Below are 20,389 nucleotides of genomic sequence, written 5' to 3'. Positions count from 1 at the left end.
TCCCCCCCAGCTATCGTAAGGGGATATCGTAAGGGGATGTTGCTAAAGGAATATCCCTAATATTCTAAATTTATTCAATATTATGGTCGACAAGCACTCCTACTCCTCCTTCAAGTCGCTAGCAGACAGAACGAGTCTACACATTTAAAAAAAAACTGGCAAAGCTTTTACAAAATTACGAAACTACGTTTACAAACTACAATGCCGTACAATACCAAGTGCAATACTGATTCGATCCGATCTGATCTGGCAGATACCTAGTTGGGAATTTGATTTGAGCAACTTCAAAGCAACTCTAAAGCTAACCACTGTGCCCGCCCCCGCCCCCGCCATCAGCGAGGTGGCGCTGCTCCTCGCTGATGGCGTTGCGCGTCGCCTCGCACTGGGCACAGTGCTTCTCCAAAAACTTCATGGACAAGTGGAACGTATACCGGTGCCGGGTGCAACGCCTTTACATCTTATACTCGACGATCTTGTTGGGGTTAAGGAACTGCTCCCGCTGCGACGCATCTAAGTGGGCTACGGTGCGCGTCAATGCCGAGCCCGACCCCGAGCCCGAACCAGAGCCAGAAGCAGACTTGTGTTTCCCGGAACCATCGGCCACGGCAACACCTACACCGCCTCCGCCCCCACCACTGGTTCGTCCGGAATCTGTGCCAATCGGTTGATACACTCCCTCCGCACTGATCACCCCCACATTGACGCCAGCAACCACGGGCTGCTGCAGGTAGCCAGAGTACTGAGGCGGAGCCTGGTAGTTGGCTGGCGGCTGCTGCTGCTGATGCTGCTGTTGATTGCCGGCCCGCGGCTGCTCCGTATGCGGAATGGGGTATTGCTGCTGGTGGGCATAATCCTGGCTGCTGCCACCGGCGCCAACACACACAGAAGTAGCGGCCGCCACCGAACCACTGAACCCGCCTCCAGTACCGCCCACAGTGCCACCGCCGCCTCCTCCGCCCATGCGAGAGCCCGAGTCATCGTTGAGACCCTCGCCCATCTCCCCGTCCCGATTGTGGCGGCCCCGAATGCACAGCTTGGTGAACAGCCAGACCCGGCCCCGGTACAGTAGGTAGCAGCAGAAGTGGACAAAGAAGGTGAAGATTATGGCACAGGCCGTAACAATAATGGCCTTGCCCGGCTTGGTCCAGTCCATCATAGGATAGATGGCAGTTTGATTTTTCCTAAGAATCAGAATAAGAAGCCATTAATCAGGCGGACTGCCGAGGAAAGTGCTGACCACTCACCTGTCTGTGCCGCCGGCCAAGAAATAGATGCCAGTGAATATGGCATACGCCAGTCCAATGCCCGTGGTAAAATAGGCGTGGCTCATCTTAATCGGATGCCCAACAATGGCCAAATCAATGAGCATTATAATCGAGTTTAGCACATGCACCATAATGTTCAAAGTATCAATTTTGTGGATTTCTGAAAGGGGATTGCAAATATTAAAAAACTAGAATTCGACTTTGATGTTTAGCTTAGGTTATTCTTAATTTAAGGTACCACTAAGTACTACTCTCAAATGAAATGATTTGCACCCAAGCAATTACTCCTCAATCGTTTCCATTAATACATACGATTACTATATATTTCGGCATTCATAATAGTACGAATACTATGCAATGTCGAGTACATTTTAGTAATTTAGTCTTAGAAGAACATTCCGATTATAAAAATGCTCTTCCGGCTGGGTTGCCCGCGGCTCATATTCCGCTCCTCCCGACACGGGCCATGAGTCCTACGGTCTCTGAGCGAAACAGTCTGTCGTAGGCAATCTCGATATCGTCGACAGCATCCAGGAAGGCATAACAGGCCAGAAAGTCGATGAGCAGAAGGATCGAGCAGAGCGGTATGTCCAGATAGGGTGACTCATTGCCCCAGTATCCGTTGATCACCTGCGACTGGAAAAGCAGCAGTGGGCAGATGGCTGTCCAGAGAACGAAGCGAGCTATCCACACAGCCACTTTATCGTGGTTCTCGTCGGTGTGGTCCGATATGATTTTGCACAGGAAAAAGGCTATAACCGCTAAAATGAACGAAGTGAGGGCAATGTAGAGCAGCGGGTGACACTTCGGTGGCAGCCAGTAGCCGAGCAGTAGAAGGAGGCCCATCATCACGATTACTTCCAGGGCCAAGAGAATCACATGGCCGGCCGTCTGCATGCACAGCATAGAGGCAGTGCCCAAACCGAAGACAACAGCCATGCTGCAGCTCATTATCCAGTTGATCGGAAACTTGCGCCGCAGAAACATCATGTTCATATAGAAAAACAAGGAGAGTAGGCCGAGGCTGAAGAAGGAGAAGGCAGCCGGGCAACAGCTCTTATCGGGCTCGTTGTTGATGAAGCCAAAGGATATGATTAGCAGGATGCTGATGAAAATAAACACTAGGGCCGTTCCATAGATCCACAGATACAGCCGCAGTTTGGAGTGGCCCCTTAAGCCCCTGTGTGGATCACTCATCGATGTGAACCGTTTTTGTGTTTTTGCTTTTATCGTTTGGCTCTGTCATCTGTCTGTGTGTTACTTTGGGGCACTGAATCTGACAGGCAGTATGTCAATTAATAAAAAATCTGTACACAGCCCGACTTCGCATCGGATATCCACAGCGACGCAAACGGATGTAACGTCGAGGCCGGACGAGTACGACGATGTATCTCTTTATGACGCGGTTGATCCCAGTCCGAACGATTTCTTTCCATATGATGACGATCCATACAACAATGAGCCGTATCGGGACGGACCATATGAAGAGAGTCCGCAACAGGAACAAAAACAAAATGAAGGATCGTCCCAGCCACGGGTTAGTCCCTATGGAGACACTGAGCACGACATTCAAACGGAGACCATATACCTCGACGTGGATGAGGAAAAGAAAACTATACTGACAGGTGCCCGAGGACCCTCCCTCTTGGCCTTTCGCTGTTACGTGTACGTCCTCATCTTCGCCCAAGTGTCCCTGGCTTCGCTGCAGTGGATGATCGTCACGTACGCCTGGAAGCCCAAGCTGTACCACATCGAACGGAATATGAATGTGCTGCTGCTGTTCTTGGCGTGGCTCAACTTGACCCTGGGCTTCTTCGGGTTTCGGCGGCTGCAGTTCACATTCCCCCTAAATTGGATCATCTTCGGATGCATCTTCGAGAGCCTAACCCTGGCGGTCATGTGCTTCAGCCTATGCGAACTGGCACTCACCTGGCACTTCGTTCTCGCCGGCATTAGTGTGCTACTCATCTACACCTTACTGGGTCTGTGGGTGCCGAAAATGCTGACCGCGGACCTTTGGATTCTGATATTTGTGAGCATCACTGTGTTGATAGTATCCATTATTACCCTCCTCTCGGGGCTTGCTATGCACGTTTATGTGCCCTTAACCTTATGCTTGGTGATCTTCGGACCTTGGGCTATGTACATGTCTCAAAAGCTACATTCAAAAAAGCGATCCGGTTTCACCACACACCAGTACCTGGATGCAGCCGCCAAGGTGTACATCAACTACGCCATGACTGTGGGATGTATTGTCATGGCGAGCCATATGTCTGACTACTATCTCGAAAACGACGAATGTAAAGACAAATGGTTCTGTGATAGACGGTTGTTGGTAACCTAAGACTTAATTACTTTTTGTTGTAATCGATGCTTTGTCTTGAGTATGTCCATCTATTTTTTTAGAAAATTGTAGCAATAAATTAAACTTACAGAAATCTGCTTAACCATATCTTTTCAATGCTGTCAATGCTATACGTCCTTCAAAGCCAGCCGCCAACACTCTTTAAGAGTACTTCTTCATCCACCCTATAGGGTCCCCGAAACTTATAAGTTTCAGCATCTCAGCCACACGAAAACCTAAAACCACTTGATAAAATATTCGACAACTGAAAATGTACATTTTGTGGGGCGGAGATGGAAGTACAATAAAAAACCCCATTTAATCGCAGACATATGAGATTGTGATAAAATTTAAACTGGATATTTATAGTTAAGGTATTTGAAGTTAAGTAGTTATTAGTTGGTAATATTAAATAGTGTATATCGATCGACTCACCTGAATTGTGGACCAGCAGCCAATAGCACATGGTGACAATGAAGGCATAGACAGTGGCACAGGTGTAGAGCACCCAGTACAGGTGATGCAGACGACTCTTCTTGGCTTGGCGCACGATCTCAAAGTCCTCGCGCTCCACCATCATACCCTGGGTGACTATCCAGGCGGCCAGCCAGGCCTGCACCGTGCAGAAGAGCAGGCCCCAGTGGGTCAGATAGATCCACCACTTGGCATAGTGATGCTCAAAGTGCTCCTCGGTGCGCCCTATGTCCAGCAGGGAGCATACCAGCGCCGCCAAACAGGTGATGGCCGTTATCCAGCGATAGAACAGGTACACAATGCGCACCTGCGTGTTCCGCTGCCACTAGATGGGGAGAGAGAGTGATGGGTTTAGTCTTACGACTTAGTCTTATGTGGTGCGACCACATTACCTGGCACAGATAGAAGTTGTGCCGATGGACATGGTCCGGCGTGAACTCCGGGAAACAGCTGTTCCACAATTTGCTAACCATCATTCTTTGGTTGCCCAGACAGCTGCTGGTGTCGTTGGCGAAGTGGTTGAAGCCCTCGCAGCTGTCCTGCGATGGATATTGGTACGAGTGGTACGCCTGTTGCTGATGTCCCTGCGATTGCTGCGGGGTCTGTTGGAACTGCTGCTGCTGCTGCTGTTGTTGCTGTTGCTGATGATGATGATGGTGGAATTGCTGCTGCTGGTGGTGATGCTGCTGCTGGTACTGGTATTGGTGATAGCGTTGCTCAACCGTCTCGCGTTGCGACTGACCGACGCCACCACCGCTGATGCTGCCTCCTCCTTCCGTGCCGCTCACGCCCCCTCCTCCGCCTGTAGTAGCTCCCCCTCCCCCTCCGGCTGCGGCTGAGCCGTGCTCCGTCTGGTATTCGTGTTGCGGCGGCGTCTTGTGGCTGTGTATGCTGCCCCTGCTGCTGCCGCCTGCGCCGCCGCCGTAAGGATGCAAAAAATCGGGCAGGTCAAGTATGTGTGCCAACTGTGTGGCAACCTCCTCGTCGTCCTCGTCGTCGTCCTCCTCTGCCTGGTGCTGTAGAAAGCGCACTTCCTCGAGACTGTCGCAGTCCGTGGAGAGTAGGGCCGCCGGCAAGCACTCGTCGAGTAGGTCCTCCTCGTCTTCGGTTGTGCTGGCAAAGCCCGGCAGGTAGCCGTAGTTGTCGTAGGCGTCGTAGCGCCTTCGGGGCGTGGCCTTGTAGCGATAGCCAGCTTGCAGCTCCTCCGCCGCGTTAGCCGTGTACTCTTGGAACGGCGATAGTCTGGCTGCCGATGCTGCTGCTGCTGCTGCTGTTCCTGTGGTGGCTCCTATCGCCGTTGCCGCTGTTGGTTGCGGTGGAAGCGTGCGCGTGCTCCGGCTGCTGAAGTAGTAGTCGGTGGCTACGCTCGGCGCCGGGGGCGGCGGGGGTAGGACTGCCGGCACAGGGAGCGGCGGCAGATAGCCAGGCGAAGTCCCAGCTGATGCTAGTAGTGGAGTGGGCGAGGCATCAAAGTTGATCAAAGCCGCTGCAGGATAGCCGCCGCCGGAATAGGCTCCCAGTCCGCGGTACGGATATGGGTACGGGGTTGTACCTGCGCCGCCGCTGCTGGTTGTCCCGATGTAGATGTGCGCCGACGTGGAGGGCAGATGGTACCTAAAATACCAGAGCATCCAAGATAGTTCGATGAAACAAGTAGGTAATACATATATGGTGGCGTGACAGCCACCTATAAATTAATACATTACTCAAATAGTACAGGGGTATATTAGATTTGTGGTGAAAGAGGATGTGTGTAACACCCAGAAGGAAGCGTTTGAGTATCGGGTATCGTTCCTTTTGCAAGGAAAATTTTACATTTTTGAGGATCGTTTTTAAGTGAGGCAGAAATTGTGCTTGGGACCATAATTATGCATCGAAACTCAAGAAGAGGATACATTAGACGGAAAGGGAAAGCTATGAGTTACTTTTTCGAAAAAGAGATTGATTTCATGAACGTTTGATGACGTCAGGGTCAGGATAATGTACATACCAGCTGGCTAGGTTGCCGCTGCCCAGACCGAAGCCCAGGCCCAGTCCCAGACCCAGGCCGGAGCTGGTGCTGGTGCTTCCCCGACTGAAATAGTAACTATATTGCTGCTGTTGCTGCTGTTCTTGTTGCTGCTGAAGATGCTGCAGATGTTGCTGCTGCTGATGCGGATGCGGATGCGTTTGTTGCAGTTGCGGCACAAGTTGCTGCGGTGCGGCGTAGTCGTAGTGGCTGCCGGAGAGCCAACGCTGCCGCACGGGAGGGTAGCTACACTGTGCCTGTCGCTGGCTGTATAGAAGCTGCTGGTGCTGCTGCAACTCCCGTTCGATCTGTTGCAGCAGCAGTTGTTGCTGCAGTTGCTGGATTTGCAGTTGATGCTGCTGTTGGGCTAGCAATTGCTGCTGCACTATCTGCTGGTGTTGCTGCTGCGTTTGTTGCTGCTGTTGGCCACTAATTGGCACCGGTCTAAGGTAAAACTGCGCGTAATCCAATGTGAAGGCGTTCCTCTACAACTCCGCCGCACGTCCACCGCACTCACACTTTCCAGTTAATACTCGTACTCTCTTGTGCTTGTTGCTTCTGCTCCTGCTGCTGTGTCTGTGGCACGTTGCAAGTGGTCTCGCCTCGGTGTCTGTGGCTGCAAGTAGACGGTAAGCAAAGCATAATGATAAGCGTTGAGTTGAGTACTGACTGCCTTTCACATATGACTTCATAAGACACTAATTAGGCAGGCATTAAGCATACGCCATGTAGCCCAAGATGGCGCAAAATGAAAAAAGTTCTTTGCTTAGAAAGCACTTTTCTGTGACACTAATTTGCAATGGCAAAGACGCCCTCAGCTCTGAAAGAGCTTGAATTGAAAAGAGCCGAGATAGACAGTTGGAAACCAGGAGAGTACTAGTTGAAAGTAGTTTAGTTACAGCAAAAAAAAAGAAGTAATCCCAAGAAAATTCTCTTGGCATCGGAAAAACAAGTCCCGGGTAATAAGAAATACACAATCTGGAGTTAAAAATAAAGCGTCTTAGTTAGAGGCGCTTTATTTTTTAGGAAAATAACAATACTTCAGAGGATATCACAGAAATCTATTCAGATTCTTGTTTGCTCTCGAGATCAACATTTAAATTACTGTCTCCGATTGTATCTCTATAATTAGTCGAGTATTGAAATCTGCATCAATTTCATCGGCCCTCCACCAAAAAACAGAAGAGCAGAAATTCACTATTCGAAATTATAGTAAAAACTTACAAATTACTGAAATTTCTCTAAATCAAATAATTAGCGAGTTGAGTAGATATATTGTGTCTGTAAGTGTCCATAAATACTCGTATGGTATGTATAGAATTATCCCGACTTAAACACACTTTTGACGAACTAGCAGAAATCATTGCAAGCTCCCCCACATAAACTTATCAAAAATAGATTAGGGGATAGCCATAATAAGTAGAGAAGAGGAGAATGCTGCATGTAATACTCGTATGTACATATGTTTTGGCCAAGTCTAGGCCAAATTGCAACTGTTGCTCGTGAGCAGCGCCTAATGGCCTTTGCCAGAGTCTGAAGAGCAGAGCAATGAAATCAAATCAAATCGCGCGTGCCTCAGCGAAACGCAAAATGGCGGCCAGGAAGGCCCGTTGCGGCCATTTTGGTTGCGTTGCTTCCTCGTTTGTGAATTGAGTTGCCGTCAGTTGAGTTGTCTGCATGAGAGTACAGTGCAAGGGCGGAGTGCGGAGTCAGAGTAATGGTGCGGTGGGGCGGGGTAAATGGGGCAGCTAAATGCATTTGGGTGGTTTCTGTGTCTCTTTCTCCGTGTGTGTGTGTGTGTGTGGGTGCCTTTTGACGTCATCAGCAAATACTTTGCTCTTGTTGCTGCTGTTATTGCCGTTGTTTACACAGCTGCTATGAGGGTCGCATTTAGTTGTTGCAGGCGACTGGTTGTTGCAACATTTACATTGGCAATTTGCTTGAAAAAGCACTTACACCAACAGCCTCCTTGTGGGAGCACACACACATACACACACACACAAACACACCACTCATACATTGAGCGCACTGACACAGACGCTTACGTGCACACTTCCGGCCACAAGTCTGTGCTTGGGCCTAACCCGAACTTCCGACATTGCCACCATGTAGTGGATACACTTTATTCCATTGGGTCCACTGTCAGTGGAGTGGACACAGACAGTGGTCATGTATCGATTTCGCACTAGTTTGTTAAATATGCAAATTCCCGAGAGCCATTCGAAATTTATCTTTCTGCTAAGTCCCTGATTGCGGGACCATTGCGATAGACAACTTTTAAGGGGGATACTGATACTCGTACAGTAGAGTTATTTGTATTTGTTATTTTAAAAGATTTTCCATTTGAGAGCATTCAAGATTCGTTTAATTCACACTGTGATTGTTTTCTCACTTTTTTCCCTGCAACTTGATTCAACTTTTTGTTTTCTTTTTCTTTGCTCGGTTTCAGAATTTTTTTTTCTACTCACTTTGTGTTTAAAAACTTCGTTTAACTTGTGTGCAAACTTTTTGCTTGAATCATTTTTACTTTCTTCTGTTTGACGGCAGCCAGAAGAGAAAGAGACGGCAAGTAGATATAGAGAGAGGTAGAGAGTAGAGAGAGGAAGGGAGATGGAGACTGGAAGTGGGTAAAAAGTTTTGTTCAACATTCTGTTAAAGTCTGCAACCCTGGGTGTTTATTTATAGCCCTCTTGGCAAAAATTTGACAATAGTTTGCTCGCAGTGGCAATTAGGAGCACGTAGCCACGCCGTTGCAGGTCATAAAACACGGAATGAATTACGCTACAACGTTGCAATTGAAATGAAAATTGAAGTTTAATTGCTCCGAGCAGAAATCGCACAGATCCGAGTCCTGGGCAGAGCAGGGGAGCGAGGGAATAGCTCAATAGTCGAGCAATTGTGTGCATAAAATGCGTCATAAATTCACTCAAGTGGCCAGGGCACGGACAGCACGTCGTATGAGCGATATTTGATGAAGCCTCCACGCAGAGGCGAAGGACGAGTGTGACGGAATGTCGGAGCCGTAATCCCAGCGACAGCATTAATGCTAATTTAATTACAAAAGCGTGTCTATGCCTGCCTCTCGGGCATTGTCTCTGCTCTTCCGCTTCTCTTGTTACCCTCCTCCTCCTCCACCCATGTGTGGCTGGTACTTTCTTTAATGTTGCAAACGATTTCTCAAGGAATGCTCCCTTCTGGGCGAGTAAGCGACTTATTAGAAAGAGATTTCCTTTGTTAAAATACCTAACAAACATTCTCTGAAATTTACTCGTTAATTATTTGACTGAAATTCCCATTTGTTGGCTCAAAGTATAGCTATTCTGACAAATAACTTACGGAGCTCATTCATAGTAGAGCCTTGGACGATGGAGAAGAAATCTGCAGCATTTTGCCCCAAGACACTCACTATACTACGCGTACTCTCTGCCTCCGCCCCAAGGAAATGAAAAGAAATTTTGTTCATTTTAATTAAATTGCATTCTCGTCGCTGTGCCACTCTCATCTGGCCGCTGGAGGGGAAAACTTTAAGACAACCTCCACCTCCACCTCCACCATGACACCAGCAAAACCAGCAGCACCAGCCGCAGCCTCACTCCACTCCCCGGCAGGCAGACTTACACTTGGCTGACTCGGAATTTCTGTTAATCAAACGCAGCGTTCAGTGTTCAGCATGAGAAAATGCTTAATTGTATTATTACATAACTTTCGCTGGGATGAATGGAGAGACACTCGAGACAGTGGAGGGGCGGCTGTGCCCATAATTCATTTACCACTCGATACAAAAGTCGTTGGCTATTAATTCACGCGTTTGCCAGGAATAAATCGATGTGGCCTCAAAGGATAATTAATGCGTCACCAGAGCCAGGAGGCCTGCAAATGGCAGTTCGCAAATCCCAGCCCTATACGCTATGTGGTATAGTGCATCAGTGGATCATCAGTGCCATTACCTAAACATATGTTTATTAGGCATTCGTAAATGATAAAAACATTAAGTTCCAAATTGTAAATCATGGCTTTCGTATAGCATTGTCAGTGCTGTGCTTATCGGGGCACTAAACTTTCTCTAGAGTGTCCTCCACCCCCACACACACACAAATACGCACGCGAATCCTAAAGCCCTCTGATGCATACATATATTCTGTCTATATATATATATATATAAAGAACAAGCGCAGTTTGTGCTTTTGTATTGAAAACAAAATCCTTGTTGAGCTAATGTACAGTTTTTTTTTTTTTTTGCAAAAGTTGGAACCTTGTGGGCAGGGAGGGCTGGCTGTGGCATCAGACACATTGACGTGTTTGCTTATGTAAACAGGAAGTGGTGCGCTGCAGGCTACACAGAAACAACCAGCCCAGCCCAGCCCAGCCCATTGACAGCGTCAGTTCGAGTGGGAAATGGGAGGCAGAGTGTCGGCCATGTTTGCTGTCCTCCCTCTCCCTCTGCCCCTCACTGTCTGCCACTCCGGTATATTGCTCGAATGTGCCACAGCAAAAATATTTGCCCACATGAAATTATAGTAAAGCGCACATTTAATGAATGGCCACCACCTGGGTGTGTGTTTTTAATGAGCAGAGGCAAGGACTGCAGTCCTGCATCATGAATGGTTATTGGCAGGCGGATGTTCGCTGTGGATGTTTGGGATAGCGCACACTGTGAATATAATTCCATAAATATGGATACACGTGGCTCAACGTGTACGAAGAGGAGATGATGATGAGACAGATCCACCGGGGTGGTACTTGCATGAATTGTTACTGAATGGTGACTAAGTAAAGGGATGACTGGGTGTAGATTGGGAATAAACTAAAACAAACCAGAATAAAGATCGCCGGCGGGTCAAAACTTTACTTAAGACTTAACAGAAAGACAGAGGGCACAGACGATGCCCATTCATCTCAGGCGAAGAAATTTGTCCACTCAAGAAACTTCTGAGCAGAGTCAGCAAATCGTAAGTAAATTTACTTATAATGGGAATGCCAAGATTTTGTCCAAGTTTTGTTCGTGCAGCGGAAAATTTACGAGCCCGCATTTGAATCTCTGGCTTTTCACTTAATATTTGTTTATGGCATATATAGTTTGGCCAGCGACCGAAAAAATAGAGCACGACTGCCATAAATCAAACTAAAAAAATAAAGAAATATATATATAAACGGGCCAACTCGGGCTAACACAAATATTGCCTCAGCAGCAGCAGCAGCACAAAGAGAGCCTTGATAAACTGCTCTGAGAGGGGGAAAAAAACTGTAGATGGCACATAGCCTGGGCGGCAAGATGGGGCAGCGAAAAAGGAAAATATTTAGGTATACGTATTTCCGACGACGACATTCAGGTGCAAGGCAGTACGCGTCAAGGAAGTTGTCAAAACATTCAGATAACATTTTCTGGCCAGGGCCTCACAAATGACATTTAATAGCCGGTCAAAAGTGGGGTATGTGGTATGGGGTATGTGCTGGCCCTTTTTTTCGGTCCACCTTAAAGCCCAATTCTTAATTTGCGGAGAAACCCTCGCTCTTTGGAAGCTTCGTCGTTGTGCCACTTTTTTTTTTGCTTAACTGCGCAAACATTGATAATAAATTTTACCTTGGCGTTCATTTAACATCACCTCTTTTTTTACCCTGAGCTGCCATCTACATATTTTCAAGGATTTTCCAGGAAAGCCTTCGAAAGAAATTAATCTGACCGACGCGAAATTTACGAGTTGCCTGGCTAAAGGTGCCCACGTTTTTTTTCAGCCAATAGTTTCATACATACTATATATGCACCAGCTTTACCAAAAGGTTTACACAAATTTCAGTATTAAACGACCAGCTCCAGGTCGAGCATTTGTCGTTTCTGATGTTTTGCATATGTTGATTGGTTCCAAATAATCTCATTTCGCTTGGATAAACACAATTATATCAGTGTTATTATTCGTGCTACAAAGTATCAGTAATAAGCTTGTTTAAAGCCATTTTGTATTGCTTCTTTTAAAGCGCATTTGACTTATTAATACGGATAAAAACGATATCAATAAACTGAAAAAGATGTATCCGAGTATATCAGTGTCTGCTTTGCAAAATTCCTAGAAATTGGCGGCACTTCTCTCCATCGGAAATCGAGCCCGGCTTCGGACATGTGGCCCACATACTTTATTTATCAAAGATTTTTCTAGATGGTACTGATTGATTCTACAAAGAGTTTCAGATACGAGAACCATATATAAAATACTTTCTACCTATGTTTATTTCTATTGAATAGAATATGAGTGCTGATGTATACATACAATACATACAATAATATTCAGATTAAAAGAAATGACGGATGAATTGAATTCCAAAGGGAATCAATTCAAATTCCGAGTCGAACAATAATATGTAGCTTTGATACATTTATTTCATGTAAGCCAATGGCTGTACACAATATCCATTCTTGGATAAATTGAAAATCGACCTCCTCCTTTGGCACCTGCTTGGGGCAGGGACAGGGGCAGGGGCAGGGGGTTTGGGATTGTTGGATTAGCTGCACCCTCGACATGCAGAAGTCCAACAAAGAGGGCAGCAGAATGGGGAAAACATAGAAATTGAAAGCGGCCCAGACAGCAAAGCCCCTTTGGCACCCGAGATGGCTCACAACAATGCTGTCAGCTTCCCCTCCCACTACCGCGTCACTGTGGAGGAGATGCGATGCGGCAGCCACCCCCACCCGGCTGTTATGGCGGGCCTCCGCGCTGATCTTCCCGAGTCGCCGGGGAGGGGTGGCCAGAGGCGTACGTGTTGGCTTAATTAAATGTTTTGCTTTTAGTTTTTGCTTTTGTTGTGTGAATGTGATTGTGAGCATGCCTGTCATGTATATGTATGTATGTATGTATGAAGTACTTCCGCTTGAAAGCAGGGCGTTGATTTTGACGGCTTGGCTTTCATTTACCCTCTAGTTCTGACTTATCCGCAGAGCTCTTCTCATTGCATGCACACAGAGGCTATACAATTCAGTATTTAATTTAGAAGTAGTTGTATTCCTGTCCATATCTAAGAATATTTAAGGTACTTTCGAAGAATTTTGAGAGGATACGATAACGATGCCATGGGAGACCATGCCATGAGACTTTGCCTGTAGCCCCTGATGTGTCCGAACCCTGGCCACGACGATCGCTTCGTTTTGGCCGGCCTGCTGGCCGATGTTCCCCAGCTGCTTGCCGCTCAACACATAGTGGATAGACCAGATGCTTAGGGAACGCGATCTCGGCATACGGCAGTACATGGTGTAACCAGATTGGGTATCGCTTGTAAGCAACCCACATATAAACAATGATTATTCATCGGAACTACTTCTGTGAAAGCGATAGCGGAATTCACTTGAGCAGTCGGTCGATTCCAGGAACGACGATTCCCGGCGTGGAAGTGGAATAAAAAGCGACCAGTCTGGTGGGGTCTTCCTTCAGTCGTTTCGGGACAGAGGCAGAGATAAGTTCACCTTTGCTGCCAACTCCAGCTTCAGCTACTGAATATTCTAGTAATCCACGAATATGTTAGAGCTCTGGTTGCTGATAGCAACGATTGGTCTTTCGCTGGACTCGGCGCACGCAGGGCCATGGTCAATGGAGGATGACTTAGTCCTGGAACACGATAAAGTTATCGGTGGTGGGAGTAATATAAAATTTTCTGAATTTGTGGTCATCTTAGACCAAATCAAAGAAGAAGTGAAAGCTCCCATCTATCCGCGTATTATCTGCCTGTGGCTCTGCTTTGGGCTTTTACTGATCCTGCGCCGCTACCATCAAACAAAATATAATAAATTACTAAACTAATACTATGTGACAAAACAATATATTATTTATACATTTATGGCGAAGACCCACTATTAGATTATATTAAAATAATTATTAATTATTAAAACGAATATAATCGGTTCTAATTGAATAATAATTTATGGAGCTACATTCGGCGCACCGCAATTAGACAACCCATAAATACACTCCGGTCATGAAAGGATGTGGTGATGTGGGGGAGAGAGAGAACGAGGAAGAACTGAAATGAGAGATAGAAGGCGAGTGAGCCCGCAAGGCAAGGGATTCATTCACAGAATATTGTTTTGCTTATTCTGGCTGTTCCTAATAAGAATTCGTAAGTATTTAAAAGTTTGCACTCAAACGCACTATGCTCTAAAAAAGCAGGCGGCAGCTGGGCTGCAGCTCACGTACAAGTGTATAGCAATGGCTGCCACCGTCTTTCCTGCTTACTCACACAAACCTACTGCAAAACAAGTGAATGTGTGCGTGCGTTAATACTGTTCGAAGGCCAGGAGCTCGGAGAGACAAGCGGCAGGTTGGCTTCAGCTTATTTTCTTCATTCTAGCTATAGCATTGATCCGATCTCAACGTTAATTCTTTGTGATTTGTAGTTCTCCTAGCTTGAAAATTGTAAATGCCACAGACTTTTGCGGTGTGAGAAGGCGGCACCACAGCAGTGGCTAAATCGACTCGGTCTCTGACGACCAAGAAAATATATCCTTGATGGGGTCGGAAACTCTTCCTTCACGAATTTAAAATACTCCTGTACTCTTTGAGTACCGCGGAATACAAGGTCACACAATAGATAACAAATATAAATATATAAACAATGAAAAATAAAATTAAAAAAAATATACACAGCCTAAACCCCAGGCGGGACTTGAACCCACAATCCCCGGCTTAGGAGGCCGGTGCCTTCTCCATTAGGCCACTGGGGCTTGTTTAACTACTCAACTAAACAGCTTTTTAAATTCAATACAGATCCTTTTTTTGTCCCACAATTCCATTGGATCCACTGGGATGTTACATCCGACGTTGAAAGCAATCTTCCCTTAAAAATTAAATGGTTGTAACTGGAATTCTATCACTTCTATCCCTCAATGATGGCACTTCCCACTCGTACAGAGGTTTCTTTTCAGGTAGTCGTCATTCGAAACGAATATGTCCGTTCACTTATCGGTAATTTGTACAAAGTATTTCCCATCATTTGAAGAATGAATCGACCGTGGACAGATATATGTAAGTGCCATCGTTCGAGTGTTTAAGGCCTTTGCGTTCGAAGGTAACGTTACCCTCCCTAAATTATGGATTTACATATTTCAATGGCATTGCTGAGTGTTGTTGTCAAGGAACCCGAGCCCCTTGACTATTTTGGTGGCGGCAAGAGGATGACTTTCTCAGCAGAAAGCAAGCTCCTTGTATGGGTATGCAGGCCAGCATACGGGTATGTGTGACTTCCTTCCTTGGGAATTCATTGACTCTCACTTATCGTAAATCAGATGTTCATGGCTGACATTCTTGAAAAATCATGCTTGTAACGAGTGATGAACGACTCTGGCAGCGCCATAAAGTTGAATGGCATAAATGTGCGATACAATGAAAATAGGGTATGCAAGTCTCACTTTGGTGGTTTTCTGCTCGCGACCCTCATAAATCAAATAAATGTGTGGTAGCATACCCACACCGGCAAAAAAAAAGAGTATTGAAAAAACAACACAAAAACAAAAGAAGAACAGAAAATACATCAGCTTTTGGTTCAATTAAGCGGTAACGCGGACAGCTTCCCAGAACCCCAGAGCCGTAGCATATGCGTTGCATGGTGTACGGGTTAATTTATAGGTAAATATGGTAATGTGTGGGCTCGCGTGTGGTCGGGGTTATCTATGATTTATGCGTAAAATAATACTTAATTGCCATTTCATGGAGCCTCGGAGCCTCATTATGATCTGCCAGGAATTCACCGAAATTAAGCATACGCCACATGGACTGCCTGGCAAAATGTTAACTATGGACATGTGTCCAATTAACGTAGATATTTGAGGAATTTAAGCTGTCAGATTACCGCAAAGGCCTTAAATTCATGCAGGTAGCAAATCCCATATACACACATGCATATGCATTTATTAAAAACTAAAAATCATCAATGCATACGAAAAATCGGTTTTAATTGAAGGCCCTGTACTGTGGTACAAAACATATCATATTAAATCAATCCACCCGTAAATATAGAAAAAAAAAACGGTTCAAAAAAAACTATGATTGAAGAAATTCGTAGAATAAAAATAGTGCTACACTTTTTCTAGCTTTCAATCTGCCACAAATGTTGCGTGTTCTGGGATCATTAAAGAAACGGAATGATTAGAAAAACGTTGACCAGCGACGCAAAAGGAAAACCACTTTGAGAAGCCAGAAAATGGGGAAATGCCGATAAATCAGTGAACTGAACATATTTCAGTTTTTAATCAGACTTCAAGCGGATGCTTGCGGTATTTCCAATAAATATCGTTTTAAAACAGAAACTGTTTTATTTGATCGTTTTGTAGTCTCAATCTAACGAGCGGAAACGATTGCGAAACAAATCGAAAGTAATTTCGTGTATTATTACATTTCCATATTATTGCCGTTCGACCAAAGGACACTGTGCCTCCGAGGACACCGAGAAAAAAACATATACAAAACAAAACGGGGGAAAAATAGAAAAACCAACTAAAAAGAGGTAAAAACAGGCAGCAAGAACATGGGCTCATGGACAGGCAGAAAGGACAGACAGACAGACAGACCGACAGAGATGAACACAGCCCCACAAATGCAGAAAATGCGTTTCATTTGCTGCCAGCGTCGACGGCGCTGTCGCTGCGAATCAATATGGAAGCAAACCAACCGAAAGCGGGGAAAAAAGCAGGAAAAACAACGGCCATGGAAGAGAGCTAAGGGGTGCACAAGGGGTGTACAGGGGGAGGCTGGGAAAATATACCTACAATGGAATTCATAGCATATGCATCTAAAAGTATGCAACGATACCACGATGCTGCCGCTGAATTTTTGTTCCGTTTTCTGGCTTCGGTTTCGGTTTGGGTTTTGTTTTTATTGTTTTTGTATTTCTTCATTTGCCATTTTACGAGTGGAAGCGGAGACAAAGACGCAGCCACGCTGACCGCAATTAAAGCGAAATGCTCAGGTGATGGGGCTGCTGTCCCACAACGGTACTGGTGGAGCGGTAGGTAGGCAGGCTTGGTGCTTGGAAGCGGTTTTTGCTGCCCAGCTGGGCAGCCACAAAGGCCCCGTCTATCCCTGACAGTTGAGTGAAAATTTACCACAAGAAATTTACTGTCAGCCAGAGCAAGAAAAAGAAAATTCTTGGCGAAATTTTTTTCCACGGCAATGGCAACGGCAACATGAAAATAAAAGACAAAGGCAGCCAGAAGGAAATGGTAGGACAATGTGACCATAGCCCTTGGAGGACATCTTTTCTCCGACTTTGTCACTTTTCGACGGAAGGAACAGTTATTGGTGGACGCTTGAAGTAGTGTTTCAAATCTGATGCCAAGGGATATAAAGTCGTTTATGAAATCCCAATATTGAGTCGTTATGCATCAAAAGAGAAACCCAAGGAGGGGCGGGTATGGGGAGATATGTGAGTATACAATAAGTGAGTGATAAATGGTCTCCACAGACCAATGTCACTCTCAAGATATTCAATGTAATGACAATACCTACACCGACCACTGTGATATATCTGAGTTCACATATTGAAAGTCATTGTGCTGCACTAACTCCTCTCACCGACAGATGGCTGCACTTTCGTACTGGCCAACAGACCTCCCCATATCGCTCATATCCACCATATCACCCGACCCTTCTTGATATATTGTGTGAGACGAGTCAGCTGCTTGGCCTATTTTGCATTTTGCGAGACGATGGCTCTGGGCTGGATGGATGAGAGTGGCTTAGGTTGCAATTAAAATTGCTAACTCTACTGTAAAATCGCATTGGGGCCGTATGTAAGTGCTGTTGGTGTGGTCCTAGAACTAAACAGATGTCACCTCTTGGACTAGGGCCCAGAATTTGTGGCATAAATAATTAAGAGAAGGCAATTAAGTGGTGGCAAGGAAACTTGAATGAGGCTATGGCTATCGAACGAGGTTATTGACATGAGGAACTGCCAACACTTGGCCTTAAACAAGACAGCAGTGCCGGCGCTTGTGCCAGTCTCAGTGCCAGCCAGTCTGTTCTGTTCTGTTCAGGCTGTCCTTTAAGTCCTGTATCTGATGGGAGGGACATCAATTTTCATGCCAGGCCATTAAAGCTTAACTTGACAGATTCGTGTTCGTCCTTCAAACTGGTCCACCAAGCGGAAGCTGTAAAATCATGCCGGGATTGCTGCACAGAGGGATACGCCCACGGCCCATCATTGCCAACTCGATATCCTCCATACATATTCGTATTTGTGCTTGTTTTTTTGTTTGCACACACGTGTGCATGTACTCTGTCGATTTTATCGACCATTCAAAACTGCAGCAGCAGATGGACCGACTGGCACACCGACAAATAGTCCTGGCACATGTGGAGTCGAGGCAGGAACATGTGTCGCCTCGCTCTTTCGACTGCATCTTTGCGAAATTGAGAAGTCGCCTTAAAAACATGCAAATGAGTTTCAAAAAGTGCCATAGCCTCTGGATCTGCTGCCTGGTCTGCTGCGCCCTGTTCGGCTGTCATGTCGCTTGCCAGAGCCAGAGAACGGGGCCGGCGACAGGGAACGGCTTGTCGACGCCTAAATGTATGCAATACATTTGTGTTCTGCCCGCATATTTGCATGCTGCCCTCTGCAGAGGAACTTTTGTCTCTGGCTCAGCCTTCTGAGTCAGGCGGAAGGCGGCATACGGCATACGGCATACGACACTGAAAACTTTTACTGGCAGTGAGTGCTCTTAAAAATAAGGAAAGTAAACTGCCAGCCAAACAATCGGCAAATATTTATAGTCTAATTGTGAGTGCGATTGAGATGGTATACTCGTACACCACCCCACCATCCCACCACTCACACACCCCTACCGGGCCCTGCAACCTCCAGAGACCCACTTCGTGGCGCCGCACAAAGAAATCTTCAATTATGCCAGCGCACAAAAGATGAGGGGCCGCTGCTGAGGTATGAAGCCCTAGGCTTCCTCCTGTTCACCTTCACAGTCTGTGATCCGGGGTCACATCTACACACTGACTCATACTTGTACATAGATATCCATGCATCGCTATCGAAGGCGCGTCTTTTGTGCCGCTGACACTTGTCAAAGCTTTTGGAATTCTCAAACAATCTATGTTGGCAGGAGCCGGGAGCCCGGAGTAGCGCACAGTGGTTGAGAACCTCATCAAGGGGTCATATTCAAAGAAAGTTCTATCAGAAACTGAGAAAGTACTTTATGATGTGAATTAAACGTTCAAGTGGGGTTATGTCAATCTACATTCAATTTAAATTAGAAGTAGGTTCCCTTACAAGATTAAAATACACATGAATGTATGGTATTCAATGGTATTCCAACCACTGTACTTCAATTTCCTCTTGTGCAGATTCCTATACATTCGTGCGCGTATGTATGTATCTGAGTCTCGATACGTCTATAAGTTTGTTGTGTGTGTCTCTGGCACAGTTCGTTGAGCAGCTGCTGGTTGAAGAGGCCACAAGAAACTCACATTTAGGAACCCTCTGATACCCACCCACAGACACACACACACACACACACACACGCATAGAAGGTTGGGACCCTTAACTGTCATAAACTAGGATTATGTTGCATAAGCCCGCCTGGCCTATTGTGGTACCAAAGTTATTGTTGTTGTTGAGGTCTGAGGCGGAGTCCTATTGAATTTAAAGGGAAAATAAAAGTTGATGTTGCTCCGATGCCGATAATTACATTTTCATTGGAAATTGATGCGTGTTTCACATTCGTATTTGGGTGCGGAGATTGTGCCCGAAATCCTAGTAAACTAATTGCTGCCTCCGGGGTGTGGTGGGTGATCGATGGTGGTGCGAAGGCGCTCCTTTTGAGAGCCAATTAGGCCGGTCGACATTTGTAATTTGATCTATTTTCCAGATGAAAACCGGGGCCAAGAAGCAAGGACAACCAATAGAAGTTTCCATTGCGCCAGCAACTAAATCAAATATTCTCTTAAACAGCTGAATCGAGAGCATCCGGGGTCGCATAATCAATACGTGTGTTTCTGTGGGGGAACACGAGTGCCTGTATGCCTGTGTGCCTGTGTGTGGACGTGTGAGCTTGGGGCCGGAGGCAGAAGGCAGGACAATAGCGAAAAGTTCGACTTGCTGCTTCATTAAATTTAATTTATAAACTTGCCATAAGCACTAAATCACTGTACCGCAGCTGGAGGAGCAGACAGCGATGGGAGAGATGCCCGTACCCGTGTCCGTGTCCGTGTCCGTAACTGTATCCGCAGGGTGGCTTTGGCCGCTGCGTCTCCGATGCGTTGGCACTGAAGAAACTGCATAGAACGGCGACCAGTGGCCAAAATGGCGTTCCAT

At 46.2% G+C, this 20,389-nt stretch overlaps 3 protein-coding genes and 1 non-coding gene across 4 annotated transcripts; 1 reads left to right on the top strand and 3 right to left on the bottom strand.

Annotated features, from left to right (window-relative positions):
* Positions 1-451: 451 nt before the first annotated feature.
* On the bottom strand, positions 452-8,262 carry LOC6593625. Its single transcript, XM_026987307.1, has 6 exons — positions 8,137-8,262; positions 6,074-6,576; positions 4,476-5,697; positions 4,045-4,408; positions 1,245-1,425; positions 452-1,181 (listed from the first exon to the last, which is right to left on the bottom strand). The coding sequence occupies exons 1-6, from the start codon at positions 8,260-8,262 to the stop codon at positions 452-454; spliced, it is 3,126 nt and encodes a 1,041-aa protein (XP_026843108.1).
* Positions 1,531-2,519, bottom strand: LOC6593623. Its single transcript, XM_002019055.2, has one exon. The coding sequence runs from the start codon at positions 2,460-2,462 to the stop codon at positions 1,704-1,706; it is 759 nt and encodes a 252-aa protein (XP_002019091.1). The 5' UTR covers positions 2,463-2,519; the 3' UTR covers positions 1,531-1,703.
* On the top strand, positions 2,508-3,819 carry LOC6593624. Its single transcript, XM_002019056.2, has one exon. The coding sequence runs from the start codon at positions 2,554-2,556 to the stop codon at positions 3,607-3,609; it is 1,056 nt and encodes a 351-aa protein (XP_002019092.1). The 5' UTR covers positions 2,508-2,553; the 3' UTR covers positions 3,610-3,819.
* A 6,460-nt stretch (positions 8,263-14,722) lies between the features above and the next one.
* On the bottom strand, positions 14,723-14,795 carry Trnar-ccu. The gene has a single exon. It is a non-coding gene; the product is annotated as a tRNA-Arg (tRNA).
* Between the last annotated feature and the right edge of the window lie 5,594 nt (positions 14,796-20,389).

This window comes from Drosophila persimilis, unplaced genomic scaffold (assembly GCF_003286085.1).
Source record: "Drosophila persimilis strain 14011-0111.01,24,50 unplaced genomic scaffold, DperRS2 tig00000124-arrow-pilon, whole genome shotgun sequence".
Taxonomy (NCBI): domain Eukaryota; kingdom Metazoa; phylum Arthropoda; class Insecta; order Diptera; family Drosophilidae; genus Drosophila; species Drosophila persimilis.
Note: the sequence above shows the minus strand (reverse complement) of the source record. Positions and strands in the feature narration are given on the sequence as shown.

Bases quoted from the DNA above. Each gene is read 5' to 3' on its own strand.
- LOC6593623 (XM_002019055.2), bottom strand. From the start codon at position 2,462: ATGAGTGATCCACACAGGGGCTTAAGGGGCCACTCCAAACTGCGGCTG.
- LOC6593624 (XM_002019056.2), top strand. From the start codon at position 2,554: ATGTCAATTAATAAAAAATCTGTACACAGCCCGACTTCGCATCGGATA.
- LOC6593625 (XM_026987307.1), bottom strand. From the start codon at position 8,262: ATGACCACTGTCTGTGTCCACTCCACTGACAGTGGACCCAATGGAATA. The intron at 6,577-8,136 runs GTAAGCGTCTGT...GCGGAGTTGTAG, and splicing joins TTGTGGCCGGAAGTGTGCAC to AGGAACGCCTTCACATTGGA. The intron at 4,409-4,475 runs GTAATGTGGTCG...CTCCCCATCTAG, and splicing joins ACAACTTCTATCTGTGCCAG to TGGCAGCGGAACACGCAGGT.